Source organism: Somniosus microcephalus, chromosome 4 (genome assembly GCF_052327205.1).
Source record: "Somniosus microcephalus isolate GS21.2 chromosome 4, FLI_Smic_1.0, whole genome shotgun sequence".
In the NCBI taxonomy this organism is placed as follows: Eukaryota; Metazoa; Chordata; class Chondrichthyes; order Squaliformes; family Somniosidae; genus Somniosus; species Somniosus microcephalus.
Window position 1 is genome coordinate 166,146,834 of NC_140990.1, and position 18,561 is coordinate 166,165,394.

Sequence of the window (18,561 nt, forward strand, 5' to 3'; positions counted from 1 at the left end):
TTGCGCGCCGGCAGTTGAGCTGTAGGGCCCCGTGGAATTCCGCTCCGGGGCCTGGCCCAGCTGCCGGCGCGCTGTGCTTGCGTGTCCCAGGGGCGCAGTTAGTGCGATGCGTCCCCTGGGATCACGTGAGCCATGGGCAGCCAATCGGAGGAGGGAAAGCCCATTCATAAGATTGACAGGAAGACCTGTCAAAACTTATAAATACTATGGCCCCAAAATAGCAGTAAACCTTCAAATAATTTTTTTTTTTAATCACACTTTTTAAATAAACTATAAATTACATTAAATAACTATTTTAAACAATAATTTAAATTTTTGAAAAATAATTTTATATTCTAATGGGGCTAAAAATAAACATACCTTGCTTTAAAGTATTTAAAAATAATAAACCTGTGGAAAAAATGTTTTAATTTTAATTAATTGACCACTTACCTTGTAAAAAGCAGGCCTTACGCCTGCTTTTTACATTTCTAAATACTGCAGGCTTACGATCCCGGGAAAACCTGCAAAAAAAACCTAAGTTCAAAGCGCATGTGCAGCCTCTCCTGCGCGCGCGTTCGACCTCTGAACCCCTTCGTTCAGAGGATCGGAAGTGCCGGTTTCCCGCGCATGCGCAGTGCATGCAGAAAACCGGCACTTCCATTCGGCCTACGGGTGAGTACCCCGTGCGTACTCACCCGTGGAGACCCGAATTTCTGGGCCATTAACATCTCCTTGCCATTTCTTCACCCAACTGCTTATCTAACATCCACTTCAACTTTTACTCATCACTTGGATACTTAGCTGGCTGTCATCAGTGAATTTTATAAGATCTTTAAAGCTCAACCATATTGCTTACGAGTAAAATAGACAGCAGAAGACCAGCTTAGCCATGCTAGGAAAAAAACATTTGACCAGGTAAGGAAATAATCTTTGTGCTGAATTCAGATTTTTATACCAATTTTCTCCCTTTGCTCTTTACTAAAGGTGATATTAAAAGTGTTTGATTACGGTTCAATACGCACCAGTTACCCTCCAATACCTCATCCATATCAGCATTCTTAATGTGTGAAACCAGACAGTGAGAGTTGACAAGCTGTTCAACTGGAACAGTTTAAATTACAGCTCAGCCAGGGCCTATGCTCACCCAGCTTCCACACACTCACTTTCCAGGAAGAGTAACTGGATATTGGGAACCCTGGCTGACTTGTTTTGTTTCCATCCCCCACTCTTTACCCCAGGGCTACTGAGGCCAATTGTAGCAAATCAACTTTTGACCAATTGCTGTAACATAAATTTTCAAATTTTACATAGTGACCAATTGGAGAAATACACTTCTATGACAGAAATTCCCTCATTTAGTGACAAAGTTCTTGGACAGGCACACATTAAGCACTTATAATGAACAATCCTTAAGTGCTTGGGAAATAAGGTCAGATTGACCCACTAGTTGGGACTGTTTATTTTTATTAGGTTGTAAATACTTGTAAGACATTGTGTCATTGGTGATATCTGTGAGAATTCCTGTAAGTCACCATGGGGGCAAGAGGGGGAATAAGGCAGGATAAGATGGCCACTCTTGTGATCATCAGAACATAATCTTCATTCATCCTTTGACAAGTCTGAATGTTTTTGATTCTAGTGTCTGTCTATGGCCACTTGGTTGGAACCAGCTGCTAAGTGTGAAAGTTTTCTTGTTTCTATAGTGATGTGCTACCTTGAAGTACCCATGGCTCTTGGCATTATTTTTTCTGTTTTCTCAGAGTTTAGCAGAAATGCTGAAAACTCAATTTTGAGGACACCTCTGGGCTTTTCAGGACATTTTGCCTACAGGCCATTCAGGGGAGCTTAAAGCTATATTTGTGATTCTGATTTAAATATGATCTGCTTATGATCTGTTTGTGATCTTTTAGGCTTAAGAAGCACTATGCATCCTTTGAACCTACCTTGAGGAAGATCACAGAGAAATACAATACTGCACTAAAGCACAAAATGCTGACAAGCTTGGAGAAAGACAGAGCTCTTGTGCAGGTTTGTAATAGTAGCCGCTTAAAAGACAAAATTATAAAATTTGAAATTGCTGTTTGCTTCCACTCTTCCAGTGCTGCAATTTGAAACTTGTGATGCAGCACAAATAGTTATTTCCTATTAATTTTCAGCATGAATTTTTGGTAGTATTTCAAATGTTAAATAAATGTTATCACCTTTTTCCTTGCAGAAGTTACCATGGGGCCTACATGTCTCTCTTTATGAATCTTACCAAAAAAAGTAGATGTGAATGAAGTGTGGTGGAATGTCAGGTGTGGGGGATGGGGAGCACCAATGAGCAAATCTCTCCTGTTTAGTGCTAACTGAAGGATTCTTACCTTCAAAAACACAAATAAAAATGTTAGATTTTTAGAAGATATTTTCATATTGCCCTTGTGTGAAAGTATTATAGGATATTCTCATACACCCTCTATGTCTAATACAAGTTCGAGGACTAGAAACATTGAAACGTCTGGTTAATACTTTTTATTAAATGAAGTCAATGAGCTAATAAAACACATGCAGTGCATATGAGATATAGGCTCCAATTATAACATTATAAATCACATACCAGGGACTCCTTCAGGAGATTGAAAATGTGTCATCTTAACTGCTTATGCTAGCCTCAGCAAGACAAGATCTAAAAGTCCCCAAGAAGCTCCAGTATCTTTTTTGTATGTTTAATTATGTCCTCCTAACGTAATGCTATTATGTCAACACGTTCAAAATACACCTGGTTGATCTCCTTTCAACGAGTCTGCGGAATAACATCTGTTTACTCACTGATGAGAAACCGTGTGTATCAGTTATGGCTTTCCTTTTATCTCGTCCCAGTGCATTCATAATACAAGCCTATACCAGAATACCTCCCTACAGTCTCCTCGACTGATCTATATACCTTCTCATGGATGGGAAATGAGGTAATGGCTTCACTGCTCTAGGCCAGGCCTTACATAGCCATTGCAGAATGAGTACTAATATGTGGATATATATTTTAAAAGCTTACTATAGTTATTCTACCTGTTACACCTATACTTACAAAAACACTAGTGAAAAGTAAAAAAAACAATTTTACTTGCTATAGCTGTGTTAAAAACTATTAAAGAGGAATTGTTTCACATATATGAGGTACATGGAAAGGTTAATAATGTTCAACTCCAGATTAGATCTTAAGTTAGAAGAAAGCGATGAGTTATATTTCAGGGATATATGGTGTCCTGAAAGGACAGAAGGGGCCGTGGTGTGGCCATATATGTCAGGGACAACTGGGAGGTAAATGAAAAAATCTAATTAACTCGGGTATGCTACTGACCACTGGGTTAACAGAAGAAGGAGGAACGTTTTCTCTGAAGAGATAAGAAGGGTTTGTGAGTACAGGAAAGTTATTGGCTCAAAAATAGCTGTCAAAATAATGGCGAGGCTACAAGTGCTCGCCATTATTTATGTGCAAATGCCACAGCAACTTCAGGCAAGGGCAGATATGCAATTAAGCACAGAAATCCAAATGTTGCTGTCTAAGATGCGCCATTCTGGTGTTAGCTTCGCAAAAACTGCATCTGCCTCCCCATTCAAATACATTGAGCAGTGTGAAGTTCCTGTAATTGCTTGGTAGAGACGAACTAAACTCTCCACAGAAAGTCAGGGCTTGTCCATTTCAGTCTAATTACCCCTTTAACAGCGTGATGTGTTAATTACTGCTAGTCAATCTCTCTGGCATTCAAAATTAACTATTACAAGTGTGGAAGTCTTATTCCTTCAGGTTGTAATTGTTGGAGATTTTTCTTTGTCTCTTTTTTCTCTCTCTCTTAATCCAATCTTTCCTTCCCTCTTCTTTATTTCTCTTTCTGTACCTGATTTGACATTAAATTCACCGTTTTAACATTACTTCCTGGATCAGACCTTGCGCTGTTCATTTCACAATCCTTCAATCTGATTGGTTAAGGAGATACACAATTGCTTGCCCTGTTCACTCAGTTCTCAGATGCCCTGCAGAGGATGCTACACTGTTTCTATCTCGCACTTCCAGCAACTTGCACGGTAAAATATGGAGATTAAACGGGCAAGGGCATGTCTAATTGACAGCGGGCGCCGTTCTTTGGCCTGCTACAGCACCTTTTGAGCCATTGTAATGAGAACATTTATAATAAATTGGGAAGACAAAATACTGCAGATGCTGAAAATCTGAAACAAAAATAGAAAATGCTGGAAATACTCAGCAAGTCAGGCAGCACCTGTGGAGAAAGTTCATAATTAATGTTTCAGGTATAACCCTTCGTCAGAACTGAAAATTGGGAAAACCCAAATGGTCCAGAGTCAGAATTGGTTAATGTAATGCGTGACTGCTTCATGACTCTGTGCGTAGGTAAACTATGAGAGACAGTGCTCGCATTCACTTAGTATCTGTAAATGATCCAGACAGCATACAGGAAATGGAAGTCATAGCACCCATGGGGTCAGTGACCATAGAACGATCAAGTTTAACATGAGCTGGGACCGAATTAAATCTAAGATCGGGGCTAGGCTTATATAACTTTAAAAGGGCTCATTTCAAAGGGAAGAGGAAAGATTTAAAGTAAATGGATTGTAGCAAGAAGTTTAACAACATTTCAGTAGAAGATTGTCAGAATATAAGAACATAATAAATAGGATCAGGAGTAGGCCATTCGGCCCCTCGAGCCTGCTCTGCCATTCAATAAGATCATGGCTGATCTGATCTTGGCCTCAAATCTACTTTCCTGCCCGCTCCCCATAATCCTCGATTCCCCTGTTTTTCAAAAATATGTCTATCTCCGCCTTGAATATATTCAACGACTCAGCCTCCACAGCTCTCTGGGGTAGAGAATTCCAAAGATCCACAACCCTCTGAGAGAAGAAATTCCTCCTCATCTCTATTTTAAATGGGCGACTCCTTATTCTGAAACTATGCACCCTAGTTCTAGATTCCCCCACGAGGGGGAACATCCTCCCTGCATCTACCCTGTCAAGCCCCCTCAGAATCTCATATGTTCCAATAAGATTACCTCTCCACAAAAAGAAAATACTGCAGATGCTGGAAATCTGAAATAAAAACAGAAAATGCTGGAGAAACTCACCAGGTCAGGCAGCATCTGTGAAGAGAGAAACAGAGTTCATGTTTCAGGTTGATGACCTTTCGTCAGATCAGATCAGATCACCTCTCATTCTTTCAAACTCCAATGTGTATAGGCTCAACCTTTCCTCATAAGACAACCCCTTCATCTCAGGAATCAACCTAGTGAACCTTCTCTGAACTGCCTCCAATGCAAGTATATCATTCCTTAAATAAGGAGACCAAAACTGTACGCAGTACTCCAGGTGTGGTCTCACCAATGCCCTGTACAGTTGTAGCAAGACTTCCCTACTTTTATACTCCATCCCCCATGTAATAAAGGCCAATATTCCATTTGCCTTCTTAATTACTTGCTGTACCTGCATGCTAACTTTTTGTGTTTCATATATGAGGACACCCAGATCCCTCTGTACCACAGCATTCTGTAGTCTCTCTCCATTTAAATAATATTTTGCTTTTTTATTCTTCTACCAAAGTGGATAACCTCACATTTTCCCACATTATACTCCATCTGCCAAATTTTTGCCCACTCACTTAACCTATCTATATCCCTTTGCAGACTCTTTGGGGTTGATTTTGTCGAACCTGTCGGGAAGAAGGTGGGACTTCCCCTTTCGGGTTTCTGACCCGCCTACTTCGACGTCCAGCCAATCCGCGCGATTTTCCCTTGATTGACCTTGTTGAGCCCGCCCAGCGGGCTCAGCAGGCCAATTAAGGGCCACCCAGCAACAGGTGACGTCACAGACTGAAATTTCATCTGTCAAGATTTCTGACAGATGAAATATCAGTGTTTTACAGCTGTTTAAAGCTCAAACACTGACAGTCTGATTTCTAAGATGAGTCCTTCTGCGCAGACTCATTTAGAAATCTCAGCAGCACTAAAAGCTGAAGGCTGTCACTTTTGACAGATCACAGCCGTTCAGCTTTCAGTTCCGGCTGAGTGCTGCGCTCCCGACGGCTGCAGGAAGAAAGGCTGTTAAGGTAAGTAAAGGTAAGTAAAAGTTCTTTACACACTTTAGACACACCAAACACACTTACCTTTACACTCATGCACCCATCACTCACCTGAGCACCGACATCGCGACCTCTCCAACTCATTCAACCCGACGGCCCGCTGCTCTAACCTGGCGTGGTTTGGAGCCGTCGGGAAACCCACACGAAACCCCTCAAAATGAGGATTAGGCTAAAAATTGCCTGTTAACAGGCAGTTAATTGGCACTAATCCCTTCCCGCCTGGTTTCGGCGGGTCCCAGTGCGGGGCAGGTACCCGCCGCCCCTGAAACTTACGTGGGGCGGGGTTTTGGGCGGGATGGTGTCGGGACCCCCAAAGTCGGGATTTCCCCCCCCCCCCCCACACGCCTGAAACCCCGCCTGACAGCTCCCCGAAAATCTAGCCCTTTGTGTCCTCCTCACAACTTGCTTTCCCACCTATCTTTGTATCGTCAGCAAATTTGGCAACAGTACACTCGGTCCCTTCATCCAAATCATTAATATAGATTGTAAATAGTTGAGGCCCCAGCACTGATCCTTGTGGCACCCTACTAGTTACAGTTTGCCAACCTGAAAATTACCCATTTATTCCGACTCTCTGTTTTCTGTCAGTTAGCCAATCCTCTATCCCGTCTAATATATTACCCCTAACACCATGAGCTCTTATCTTGTGCAGTAACCTTTTATGCAGCACGTTGTCGAATGCCTTCTGGAAATCCAAATACACTACATCTACTGGTTCCCCTTTATCCACCCTGCTCGTTACATCCTCAAAGAACTCTAGTAAATTTGTCAAACACGATTTCCCTTTCATAAAACCATGTTGACTCTGCTTGATTGTATTATGATTTTCTAAATGTCCTGCTATGACTTCCTTAATAATGGATTCCAGCATTTTCCCAATGACGGATGTTAGGCTAACTGGCCTATAGTTTCCTGCTTTCTGTCTCCCGCCTTACTTGAATAGGGGTGTTACATTTGCGGTTGTCCAATCCGCTGGGACCTTTCCAGAATCCAGGGAATTTTGGTAGATTACAACCAACGCATCCACTATCTCTGCAGCCACTTCTTTTAAAACCCTAGGATGCAGGCCATCAGGTCCAGGGGACTTGCCAGCCTTTAGTCCCTAAACACACTCCCTAAAAAAATCTACTTTCGGTTTATCATGTACTGTTAACTCTTTACAGGCCTGGGGTTCTACCACTTGTTGCCTACTGTTTTTTTTCTATTGTTTATCTGTATCAGTTTTGCCTTAAGGGCGGTGGGAATTAAGAAATAGGGATGGGAGAATTTCTTCTGTGTGATAAATGTAAGAAAATAATATAAAGGAGTGCTTTTATGATTTTGCTACACAGAGCAATAGGAAATCTTCAACTCTGGTGATTTGATCCATGGAAATTTCGTTCTGTAGTACATTCTCTTACCTACCATGGCAAGTGGAATGTAATTTGCATAACATTATTATTTTCACTTCTAATACTAACTTTCTACATTATTGTTAACTTGTCTGTCAGTACAGCTTTTTTTTGGCAATATAACTTTCTGTTATATGCATGTATGTCCTCTGCATCTTCTTCTAGATCTCCTGCTGGGAACTCCAAGTCAAAGAGGTGGTGTTGAATTGGTCTGTAAAGTATTGTGTGCAGAGGGCTGGCTCCCTCCACTAATATGTATTTGCATTGCTCCATTACTGCACTTCTCAGCACATACAGGGGTTGATCACTAAATCAGTCTTTTGCTGTTGCCAATAACATTAATGTATTAAAGTGCATGCTGGATTTTTGGCATTTTGAAATTTAGTGGATATTTTCAAGAGGTTGGTTCATTGTTTCAGAAGTGTGAAAAGATCATCATTTTTTTTGGAATGCAACACCTTCTTTGAGTTTGTCAGCATGGGGGTGGTTTTCTATTTTGTTAAAAATGGTCAAATGTGTTTAGTTTTTCTTTTTTCCAAAAGAAATGCTGACCTGCATTTTCTGTGTCATTGACTGGGAGGATTGGTTCCCTTATTCACCAGGTGTTGTTCATTTGTAAATTTAATGAAAAAAGAACTAGCCACAAAGGGAAGGGGGAAGAACCATTTGCCGTGATCCAAGTTGGAACCAAGGACATGTACTAAAATAGGGAGGAGGTCCTGCTAAAGGAGTATCGGGAGCTAGGTGCTAAATCAAAATGCAGGACATTGAGGGTAGTAATTGGCAAAGAGATGAACAGATCACAAAAATAAAGGTGTGACTGAAAGAGTGGTCTGGGAATTTCATGGGGCACTGGCACCAATACTGGGACAGGAAGGAGCTGTACCACTGGGAGGGGCTGCACTTGAACCTATGACTCAGAGTACAGCACAGAAGGAGGCCTTTCAGTCCATTGAGTCCGCGCCAGCTCCTTCATAGAGCAATCCAGTTAGTCACACTCCCTCACCCTTTCCCCATACCCCTGCAATCTTTTCTCATGGATGGTGTCTATATGGACTTCCAGAAAGCATTTAATAAAAGTTCCACACAAGAGATTATTGGCAAAATTTAAAGTGCATGGAATTAGAGGTAAATATGTTACATGGGTTGGTAATAAGTTGGGAGGTAGGAGACAAAGAGTGAAGGAATATACTCTAATTAGTGGGATGTGACAAGTAGTGTCCCTTAGGGATCAGTACCGGTGTCTCAGCTTTTCATCAATGACTTGGATGAAGAAATAGAAAATTTGCAGATGACATTAAGTTAGGAGGTGCAGTAAGTTGCGTAGATGGATGCAGGAAGTTACAAAGTGACATACAGATTAAATGAGCAGGCAGAACTGTGGTAGATGGAGTTCCATGTGAGGTCATCCAAGAAAGACCAATTGGAATATTTTCTTAATGGTGAGAGACTAAGAACTGTGGAGGAGCAAAGGGATTTAGATGTCTAGTTTCACAAATCACAGAGCTAGTGCACAGGTACAAAACGTAATCAAAAAGGTGAATTAAATGTTGGCCTTTATCACAAAGGGGCTGGAATACAAAGGGAAGGAAATTATACTTCAGTTGTAGAGCCTTCGAAACCCCATCTGGAGTACTGCATTCAGTTTTGGGCACCGCTCTTCAGGAACAATATATAGGCCTTAGAGAGGTACTGCTGAATAATTTGGTATATGACAATATTTTGCATGTTGAAGCAGTGCATCAGGCTCACATGTTATTCATGTTCAAACAGCAGTATAGATGTATATTCTCAGCACTAGGCAGAGTGGCAGTGCTTGAGATCATAAAGTTAGTTGTTAATTTTAAAAGAATGTGTATTGTTTTTGCTTAAAATATCATTTGTATTTCCCCATAAATTTATTGTCACTACTTTTTGAATGACTTCTGCAACCTACTCTAGCAACAACTTGTCCCAGGAAGTGGAGTGAATTTAAAAAAAAATAAAAAGCTCCTTTTAAATAACTTCATTTTATTTGCAGGTGTCAGGTTTGCAAGCCACCTTACGTACCATAGAGTGTGGATGGGATTTGCCAGTTGCTGTAACTTCAGGTACTAATTGAGTAGGATGACACTTATTAAACACTTTTGTGAAACAGGCTGGTAAGGTATTATTGCACTCTCTTCGTACCGACAACTAGATCTTTGTTTTAGAAGAAAATGTTTGTTGTGATCCCATGTCTAATATTCAGGTCACTAGTTATAATTTCTTTATTTGACAGCAGGAGGCAATTACTTTTAGAAATACATCTTGAAACTATTGATTTTTTTCATAGAATGGTTACTGAAGGTTTTGATTATAATTCACAGTAATAGAGAAAGGTGATTCTGGAGTGTTGGTTGCAGATGAAAACAGCACTAGTTGCAACAAAAAAGTGTGAGATTTGGCATTTTAGATCTGTAGAATATCTATTTATTTAACTCTTGCATTGCATTTTGTTTTGTTTATATACGTAGAATTGTTTTTGCATGTACACACACACACCAATTAGTTAGTCACAAATGATGCCAAACATCAGCCATTTAAATGTTAACAGTCGCTATTCATTTTAAGCTGATGCAGTATTTTTCTAGAAATAGTTTTAGATGTCAGCAGTCAGATGGGACACTGACGATGCCTGCTTCTTAAGAGAATTTAATAATTGTTAAATAAACAATTTTGAAGATTTCTGCAGTACAATCAGGCAGTTCCATTTAACTAGATTGGTTTATTATTTTGAAGGTCAAATTATTTTTTTAGGTAATGATGCATCAGTATTGCTTAAGGTTGCCTGTCCAACAATGTTGTGGATAAGATAAGAACAGAAGAAATAGGAGCAGGAATAGGCCATTGGGCCCTTCGAACCTGCTCTCCCATTGAATAGGATCATGGCTGATCCTTTACCTCCACTCCAGCTTCCTGGACAACCCCCATATCCTTTAATTCCCTTAGTATTCAAAAATCTGTCAATCTCTGCCTTGAATATACCCAACGACTGAGCCTCCACAGCCCTCTGGGGTAGAGAATTCCAAAGATTCACAACCTTATGAGTGAAGAAATTTCTTCTCATTTCAGTCCTAAATGGCTGACCCCTTATTCTGAGACTGTGACCCCTAGTTCTTGACTTCCTCACCAGAGGAAACATTCTCCTAGTATCCACCCTGTCAAACCCTTCAAGAATTTTATGGGCTAAAAATTCAGGTGTTTAACGCCACCAGTTACCACCATAATCGGGTGAAAAAATGATGGCCAACGCCAGCTGGCAGCAGGTTCCCCGGCGGCTGCCATTTTGCGATGGCCGGCAGTGCTGACGATATCAGCGATTGCTGAAAGGATTGAAATTAACCAGATTGTGACGTCAATGAGTGTGCAACACTCACTTGACGCCCGATCTGCAACATTGGATTTCACCGCTGTACTTACCAGCATGCCTTAACAACAACAGGCAGAGCAAGCTTTCAAAAGCAGGAAGGAGGCTTCAGCGATATTTAAAGGGATCATCAGCAATCAGTTGCACTTGACATGTTTATGCAGTTTGACTGGCTCTGTGTTACTTTCTGCAACTCCACCAGCTTTATTAACTTCTTGCAAGGTTCTAAGGTAACGGAGTGTTGGTGCAGAATGCCTTCATTATTTTTTTAAAGGCTTCTGCTCACAACACTTGCTCACAGGCATGGGGGCTGTACTGGCAGTTGACTTCGCGCTCCAGGATCACCGACAGAGGGAGTGGAGGCAGCGAGGAAGACGGGAACATGTGCGCAGAGGCAGGCGGAGGGGGGCCATGACGGCTCTCAATAGGAGGCCTTACCCACCTAGGGTCTTCCGACAGCACTTCTCCTACCTCCACTTAAGTGAGGAGCAGTGTCTTAGGAGGCTACGCTTCAAGGAGGTGGTCACAGAACTCTGCCACCTCCTGCAACCAGACCTGCAGCTCGAGAGCAGGGTGACCACGGCTCTCCCAGTGGCAGTCAAGGTCACTGTGGCACTCAATTTCTTCGCCAGCAGATCCTTCCAGTCTGCAGCAGGAGACAAAGCTAACATCTCACAGTTCGCCATCCATCGCTGCATCCGGGAGGTCACTGAGGCTCTCTACACCAGGAGAAGGGACTACGTTGACTTCTCTCTGAGCAGAGAGAAGCAGGACGTGTACGCATGTGGCTTTGCCAGGATAGCAGACTACCCCATGGTGCAGGGCACCATCGACTGCACCCACGTGGCTTTGCGGGCGCCACATAACAATCCTGAGATCTTCCGTAACCGCAAAGGCAAACACGCACTTAACGTGCAGTTGGTGTGCGACCACGCACAGCGATTCTTCAATATCAATGCTTGCTATCCTGACAGCAGCCATGATGCCTTCATCCTGCATCAGTAAGATGTGTACCAGCAATCTTCCAGCCACCACAGCAAACTTGAGGGTGGCAGCTCAGAGACAAGTGCTATCTGCTCTCCACCTGGCTCATGACTCCTCACTGCAACCCCAACACTTATGCACAGCACTCATATAATGGGAGCCATGCTTCCACCAGGAACATCATCGAGCAGATCATCAGGCTACTGAAGCAACGGTTCCGCTGCCTTAACCACTCTGGAGGAGCCCTCCAGCACTCGGTGGAGCGGGTGTCCCATTTAGCGGTGGTCTGCTGCATGCTTCACAAGTTGGCCATCATGAAGGCGCAGCCCTTGCCACCAGGGAATGCGGCACCACCTCAGGAGGATGAGGAGGAGAAGGGGAGGAGGATGACGAAGAGGAGGGAGGGAGTAGGCAGGCAGCCAATCCTCCAGCTGGATAGGCTGTTAGTGAACGGCTCATCAGACTCCGATTCGGATAAATGAAATCCCAGATGCCTGTTGCTCACCACATCCCCATCATACCATCCCTGCCTCACGGAATATCACAAAGTCCGCTTGGGCACAAAGCTGAAAGGAGAAACACCACCAAAAGATTCCAAACATAATTAATAAATTTCACAAATTAATTCACTCATATTTACATGAAAAATAAGAAATAATCACCTTTGTGCCTGTCTTTCGTGTGGCTTTTCCTAATCTAGTGCGCCTATGAAGTGCGCCCCCAGTGGCTGAAGCGCGGCTGGTAGAAAACTGCTGAGTTTCCATGCGGGAGACTTCAGATGGCCTTGCAGGACGACCTCGAGCAGCTCTGGCCCTAGAAGGCCCGACTGTAGACTGCACCATCTCGGCATGGGTGGCAGCAGTCTGGGCTGGCTGGCTGACAGGCAGTAGCAAGGGCAATGGTGAAAAGGCAGAGGTCAGAACAGGGATACTGTCATCTTGAGAGAGTACAGCAGGGTCCTGCTCCACCAGCCCACTAGCACTCCCCCAGGGCAGCGCCTCAGCATTCCTAGCAATCTGGGTCGCCACGGTCTCTTTGGGAGTGTACTATCATTTCCAGGCTGGAAATCCTGGGCTCCATGCTCTGCACAGAGCCCCGTGCAATGTTGGAGGTGGACTCCTCCATGCTCCTTAACATTGCTGAGAGGCTCTCTGGCAGGCATGCCATTGCACTCATCAATTCGGTGTGCATGCCCATCACCCTTCTTCTAAAGGCCTCCCCGTCGAGGTCCACATCGGAGTGCTGTGCAGCAGATCTCGCGCGTGAACTATCTCTCTGGGGAGCTGGCCCCCGAGCTACCCTTTCCCCCTGGCCTTGCTGCAGCCCACTTGTGCCCGGTGCCTCACCCTGTGCAGATCCCACTTCTACACTAGCCTCAAGTTTGTGTAGTGCCAGTTTCTGAGCTGGTGTCTGCAAATGAGAGATGCAGTAATGATCATTATCAGACTCCGCCTCCGACTCGTTCTTCCAGCTGGCTTAAGTCCTGTATGTCTGCCTGACCTCCACCTGTCTGCTTTTGCTCCCAGCGATTATGTGCCAGCTTGGCCTGCATGAGAAAGAGAAGTGTGTAATATGCCTGCCACAGTTGAATAGCTGTCAGTGTGTGCAAGGTGAGAGATGTGGGTGAGAGTGTTGCAGCAGTAGTGAGATTGGGAGGGTGAAGTGAAGTCATGATTGAGGTGTGAGTGGTGATAGGTAGAGATTGTTGGAAGGTGAGTGCTGGAGGTGTGTTGCATTGAGCAGTGTGTGAGGCTTGTGATGCAGATGGTAGTATGTGGCATTTGCTGAAGTCTTCACTCACCCTGACCACCCATGTGAGCTCATTAAACTTCCTCCTGCACTGGATGGCAGTCCTAGGGACCACAGTGCTGGTTGTCACATGGTCCGCATTCTCCTGCCACATGGTTCGGGATGTATAGGGCAAGAGCTTCCTGCCAGTTTGCGGGTAGAGGACAGCCCACCTCCTCTCCACGGCGACTTTGAGTGCCTCCAGAGCTTCATCTGAGAACCTCCGGGCTCACTCCCTGGTGCGACATTCCACCATCAGGATTTGTACAGAACTCTTCCTTGTCCTTGACCACCTTACGGTTGTTGGGTCAGCTGCAAACCCAACTACCCTGACCGAGGTGCTGCAGCATCAATGCAACTCCCCTTTAAGTAGTGGAAAAAGCCTGTGGCAAACCTGACTGTGAATTGGACTGGCCCCGATATTGGTCCACCTGTTGATCATTAAGCCAATGAGCATCAGTTTTAGCGCTGAAATCATGACTATAATCATGATAATGAAGAGTCAGCACAAATTTTGTGTGCTACCTAGACCATTTTCAGGTGGCACAGCTTTACCTCGTTTGGCCTTAACACTGGCTATATCCAATTTTTAGCCCCAAAAGAGTACACAGTACTCCAGGTGTGGTCTCACCAAGGCCCTATATAATTGCAGCTTGGCCTAGAAATTGGGTATAGCCCCGCTTGAGGCGTTAGAACTGGCGATGCGCTAAGTTTATAGCCAGACGAAACTTATCGCCGCCTGGCACGATATTGGGTTGCATCGCCCCCAAAGGGGATTGAGGCGCTAAATCAGCCGTTGCACGGTGCTCTTAAGGCGCAAAAAGTCAGGCGCTACTCAATATCGATGCGGACGGGCGCAGCGCAGGTGAACTCAATTACGGGAAAGCACGAGACCTACAGGCGCTGGCCAGCTCTTAAAGGGGCGGGTCAGTCAGACTGAGCTTAAACACCCAACGCTCTGAAGGCCTCAGATTCGGCGCTCGCCCTTGTCTGGCATTAGAAACTTGTGCATTATGGAGAAGGGTAGGCAGAAAGCAGAGCGCTTCAGCACTGAGGCTCTGGACCACTTGGTGGCTGCAGTTGAACACCGTCGAGAAGTCCTGTATCCGGATAATGGCAAGAGGCCAAATCAGAAGGCTTATCGACGATCTGGGAGGGAGGTTGCTGTGAGGGTGAATTCCAGCAGCATGGCGACCAGGACCCCTGTTCAGTGCAGGAAGAAATTCAACGACCTCACACGGATCGTTAGGGTGAGTGATGGTTTACCAAACTTGTGCTTCCCTCCACCTGCAGCTGACTTCGGGCACCCTGCTGCAATGATGCGCCAATGGCCATCTGTCAGTATGCACCCATGGCCCTTTCTGGCCACACACATGGACAGATGTCTCAAGGCCTCATGTAAGGGCTCTTGCACCATGGGGGGCATGCGATGAGGTCTCAAGGCCTCATGTAACAGAACATCCCCTTCTTTCCCCTGCAGTCCAAGATGGCACAGATTAGAAAGGAGCAGCGTCGAACCAGTGGCAGACCTGCACATGTGGTCACTCTCACGGATCTGGAGGAGAGAGTGCACCAGATACTTGGAGGATGTCTGTCTGGTCCAGTGACCACTGCATCTGCCGACCCCATTACCGACAGCGAGGGTAAGACTCTCACCTTTTCCACCTGTTGCCTTCCACTTGGTCCCCCCGCCAGCATGCATCCTCAGTGTGCAGCCATGTCAGAGCCTTGCCGCAATCTGGCATGCCTTTCAGCAAACCTGTCCTTTTGCTAAAGCCACTCTTCCACCTCCCACTTTCAGATGAAGCAGCACCAACTCGGGCTCAATGCGCTGAAGCTGCCAGTGCCAGTGCCACCGGAGGCGAGGACCAGGAGGAATCCGGACCAGCCGTTGCAGAATCCGGGGAGCGGAGACATCTGCAGACTGGGGATAGTAGTCCTCTCGAGGGGAGGGGGGGCGGCTCTGAGGATGAACCAGTTGCCGGACCAAGCGGCATGGAGCAACGCAGGGGGGATAGGCAAGTTCGGCCACTGTCTCCCCGCAGGGCAAGGCAGGTCGTCATGACTGCTGCACAGAGTGCAGATGAGGTCCGTCGCCCTCCAAACAAGCTCCCATTCCGATGCCAGTTGGTCAAAAGGCTTTTAGGTGTAGTGGTGCAAGTGCTTTGGACAGGGTTGAAGGTACCAAGTACTGTAAAGCTCAAATCCCAGAACTCCGCTCCACATTAGCTTGCCAACTCTCTCTAGCAGCGAGCGCAATGAGCAGGCCAAGTGGCAGAAGATTCTGCAGTAGAGCTGTCCTCTTTAAATAGCGCCCCCCTACTCCGAGAAGGGCCTGTTAGCCCTCCCTCGAACTGTCACTAATAGCGCTGGGCGCTAAGGCTCCGGGCGCCACCCAATATGCGCTCAGGCGCTCCTAAAAGGCGTTGCACACTGAAATGACGTCATGAGCTGCTTGCGCTCGCGGGCGCGCGCAAACACTTAGCGCAGGCACTAAATGTATAGTCAATATCTGAGTTGGCACTATCTTCATAGCGTCCGCCCCAACATAGCGCTTCACCCCAATTCTAGGTCTCTTTAGGCGCTCAGCTCCGGTGCTACCAACCCAATTTCTAGGCCCTTTACTCTTATACCCTAATCCCTTTATAATAAAGGCTAACATGCTATTTGCTTTCCTAATTGCTTGCTGTACCTGCATGTTAACTTTCTGTGATTTGTGTACAAGGACACCCAGGTCCCTCTGAATATCAACATTTCACAGTCTCTCGCCTTTTAAAAAATATTGCTTTATTATTATTATTGGTAGGAAAAATAGAAATCAACTTTATTGTCATTGTTAGTGCACAAGTGCAGTACAACGAAATGTAGGCTTGCGGCTCCCAAGAGTGTACATTTAGATTAAGACATTTAAACATTCAACATTCATTTGGCTTGTAATACATTAACATAAACATAATAAAGTGCATTGCCAGATGTGCAGGCTTTAGAGTTTATTTGTGGAGTTCAGTAGGATGACAGCCCTGGGAAAGAAGCTGTTCCTAAATCTGGTCGTTCGGGTGCGAATGCATCTGTAGCGTCTCCCAGATGGCAGGAGGGCGAACAGACTGTGGCTGGGGTGGGTAGGGTCTTTGATGATGGTCCGTGACCTCCGTAAACAGCATTTCTGGTATATGTGCTCTACGGTCGGTAGCCGGGTGCCGGTAATGCGTTGGGCAGTTTTGACTACCCGCTGCAGGGCTTTCCGGTCATAGTAGCTACAGCTGCCATACCATACTGAGATACAGTTCGTCAGGATGCTTTCTATTGTGCAGCGGTAAAAGTTAGAGAGGATCAGGGGTGACAGGTTACATCCCTTCAGCCTCCTTAGGAAATATAGGCGCTGCTGGGCCTTCTTTACCAGAGAGGAGGTATTGAGGGACCAGGAGAGGTCTTCCGTGATGTGGACTCCGAGGAACTTAAAGCTGTCCACCCTTTCCACCACAGCCCCATGGATGTGGATGGGGGTGTGACTTCTGCCTTTAGACTTCCTGAAGTCCACAATGATTTATTTGGTTTTCTTGATGTTGAGGGCCAGGTTGTTATCGGCGCACCACTTCACGAGATGCTGGACCTCCTCCCTGTAGGCTGACTCATCGTTGTTGGTGATCTGGCCTACCACCGTGGTATCATCCGCAAACTTGATGATGGTGTTGGAACCATGAACAGCCACACAATCGTGGGTGAAGAGGGAGTAGAGGAGGGGGCTCAGCACGCATCCTTGTGGGGCCCCCGTGTTCAGGGTCAGGGGAGGGGATAACTTCAAACTTCTCAACATTATATTCCATCTGCCATGTTCTTGCCCACTCACTTAACCTGTCTATATCCCTTGGCCGCCTCTTTGCGTCCTCCTCACAACTTACTTTCCCAGCTAACTTTGTATCATCTGCAAACTTGGATACATTATAATCTGTCCCCTCATCTAAGTCATTGATATAGATTGTAAATAGCTGAGGCCCAAGCACTGATCCTTGCAGGACCCCACTAGTTTCAGCCTGGCAACCCGAAAATGACTCGTTAATTCCTACTCTCTGTTTTCTGTCTGTTACCCAATCCTCAATCCATGCTAATATATTACCCCCAATCCCATGAGTCCTAATTTTGTGTAATAACCTCTTGTGTGGTACCTTATCGAATGCCTTCTGAAAATCCAAATACACCACATCCACTGGTTCCCCGTCATCTACCCTGCTAGTTACAAGCTCAAAAAACTCTAACAGATTTGTCAAACACAATTTCTCTTTCATAAATCTGTATTGACTATCTAATCATATTATGATTTTTATGTTCCCTGTTATCACGTCCCTGATAATAGATTCTAGTATTTTTCCCTACTACTGATGTCAGACTAACTGGTCTATAGTTCCCTGTTTTCTCTCTCCCTCCTTTCTTGAATAGCAGGGTTGCATTTGCTACCTTCCAATCCATGGGGACTGTTCTCGAATCAAGGGAATTCTGGAAGGTCAAAGAGTGTGGTGTTGCCAGTGTTCAGCTGCTAAAAGTTCTGGATGAGCCAGAACTTATTGCAGCTGAACATTGGCAACACCAAAAGGATGCTTTTTCGCCTCTGACAGAAACTTCACAGCCTTAACCTCTGAGCCCATCCTCCTTCCTCAAGTATTCCAATGTTCTTCTAGCTAGTCTTCTGAACACAATTCTGCATAAATTCCAACTCATCCTTTTCCTCACTTATCAGTCCTGCACTTACTGATACATGTTTGTTCTCTGCTCCTCAGCACATCAAAATCTTCACCTCGTCTACAAATCACTTGCTTGATCCTACCTCTGCAAACTCCTGAATACCTAAATTTCTCCTGCCACCATTTACTTTTCCAACTATACAGTAGAGTCATAGAGTCATAGAG

The 18,561-nt window shown here is 45.0% G+C and overlaps 1 protein-coding gene across 1 annotated transcript in view; it reads left to right on the top strand.

The window, feature by feature from the left end:
• spag16 (sperm associated antigen 16) overlaps positions 1-18,561 on the top strand; it is a 1,547,331-nt gene that overhangs the window by 124,366 nt on the left and 1,404,404 nt on the right. The window contains exons 7-8 of the mRNA XM_085985427.1: positions 1,893-2,010; positions 9,521-9,590. Of these exons, the coding sequence (XP_085841553.1) occupies positions 1,893-2,010; positions 9,521-9,590 (188 nt within the window). The remainder of the gene's footprint in view (positions 1-1,892; positions 2,011-9,520; positions 9,591-18,561) is intronic.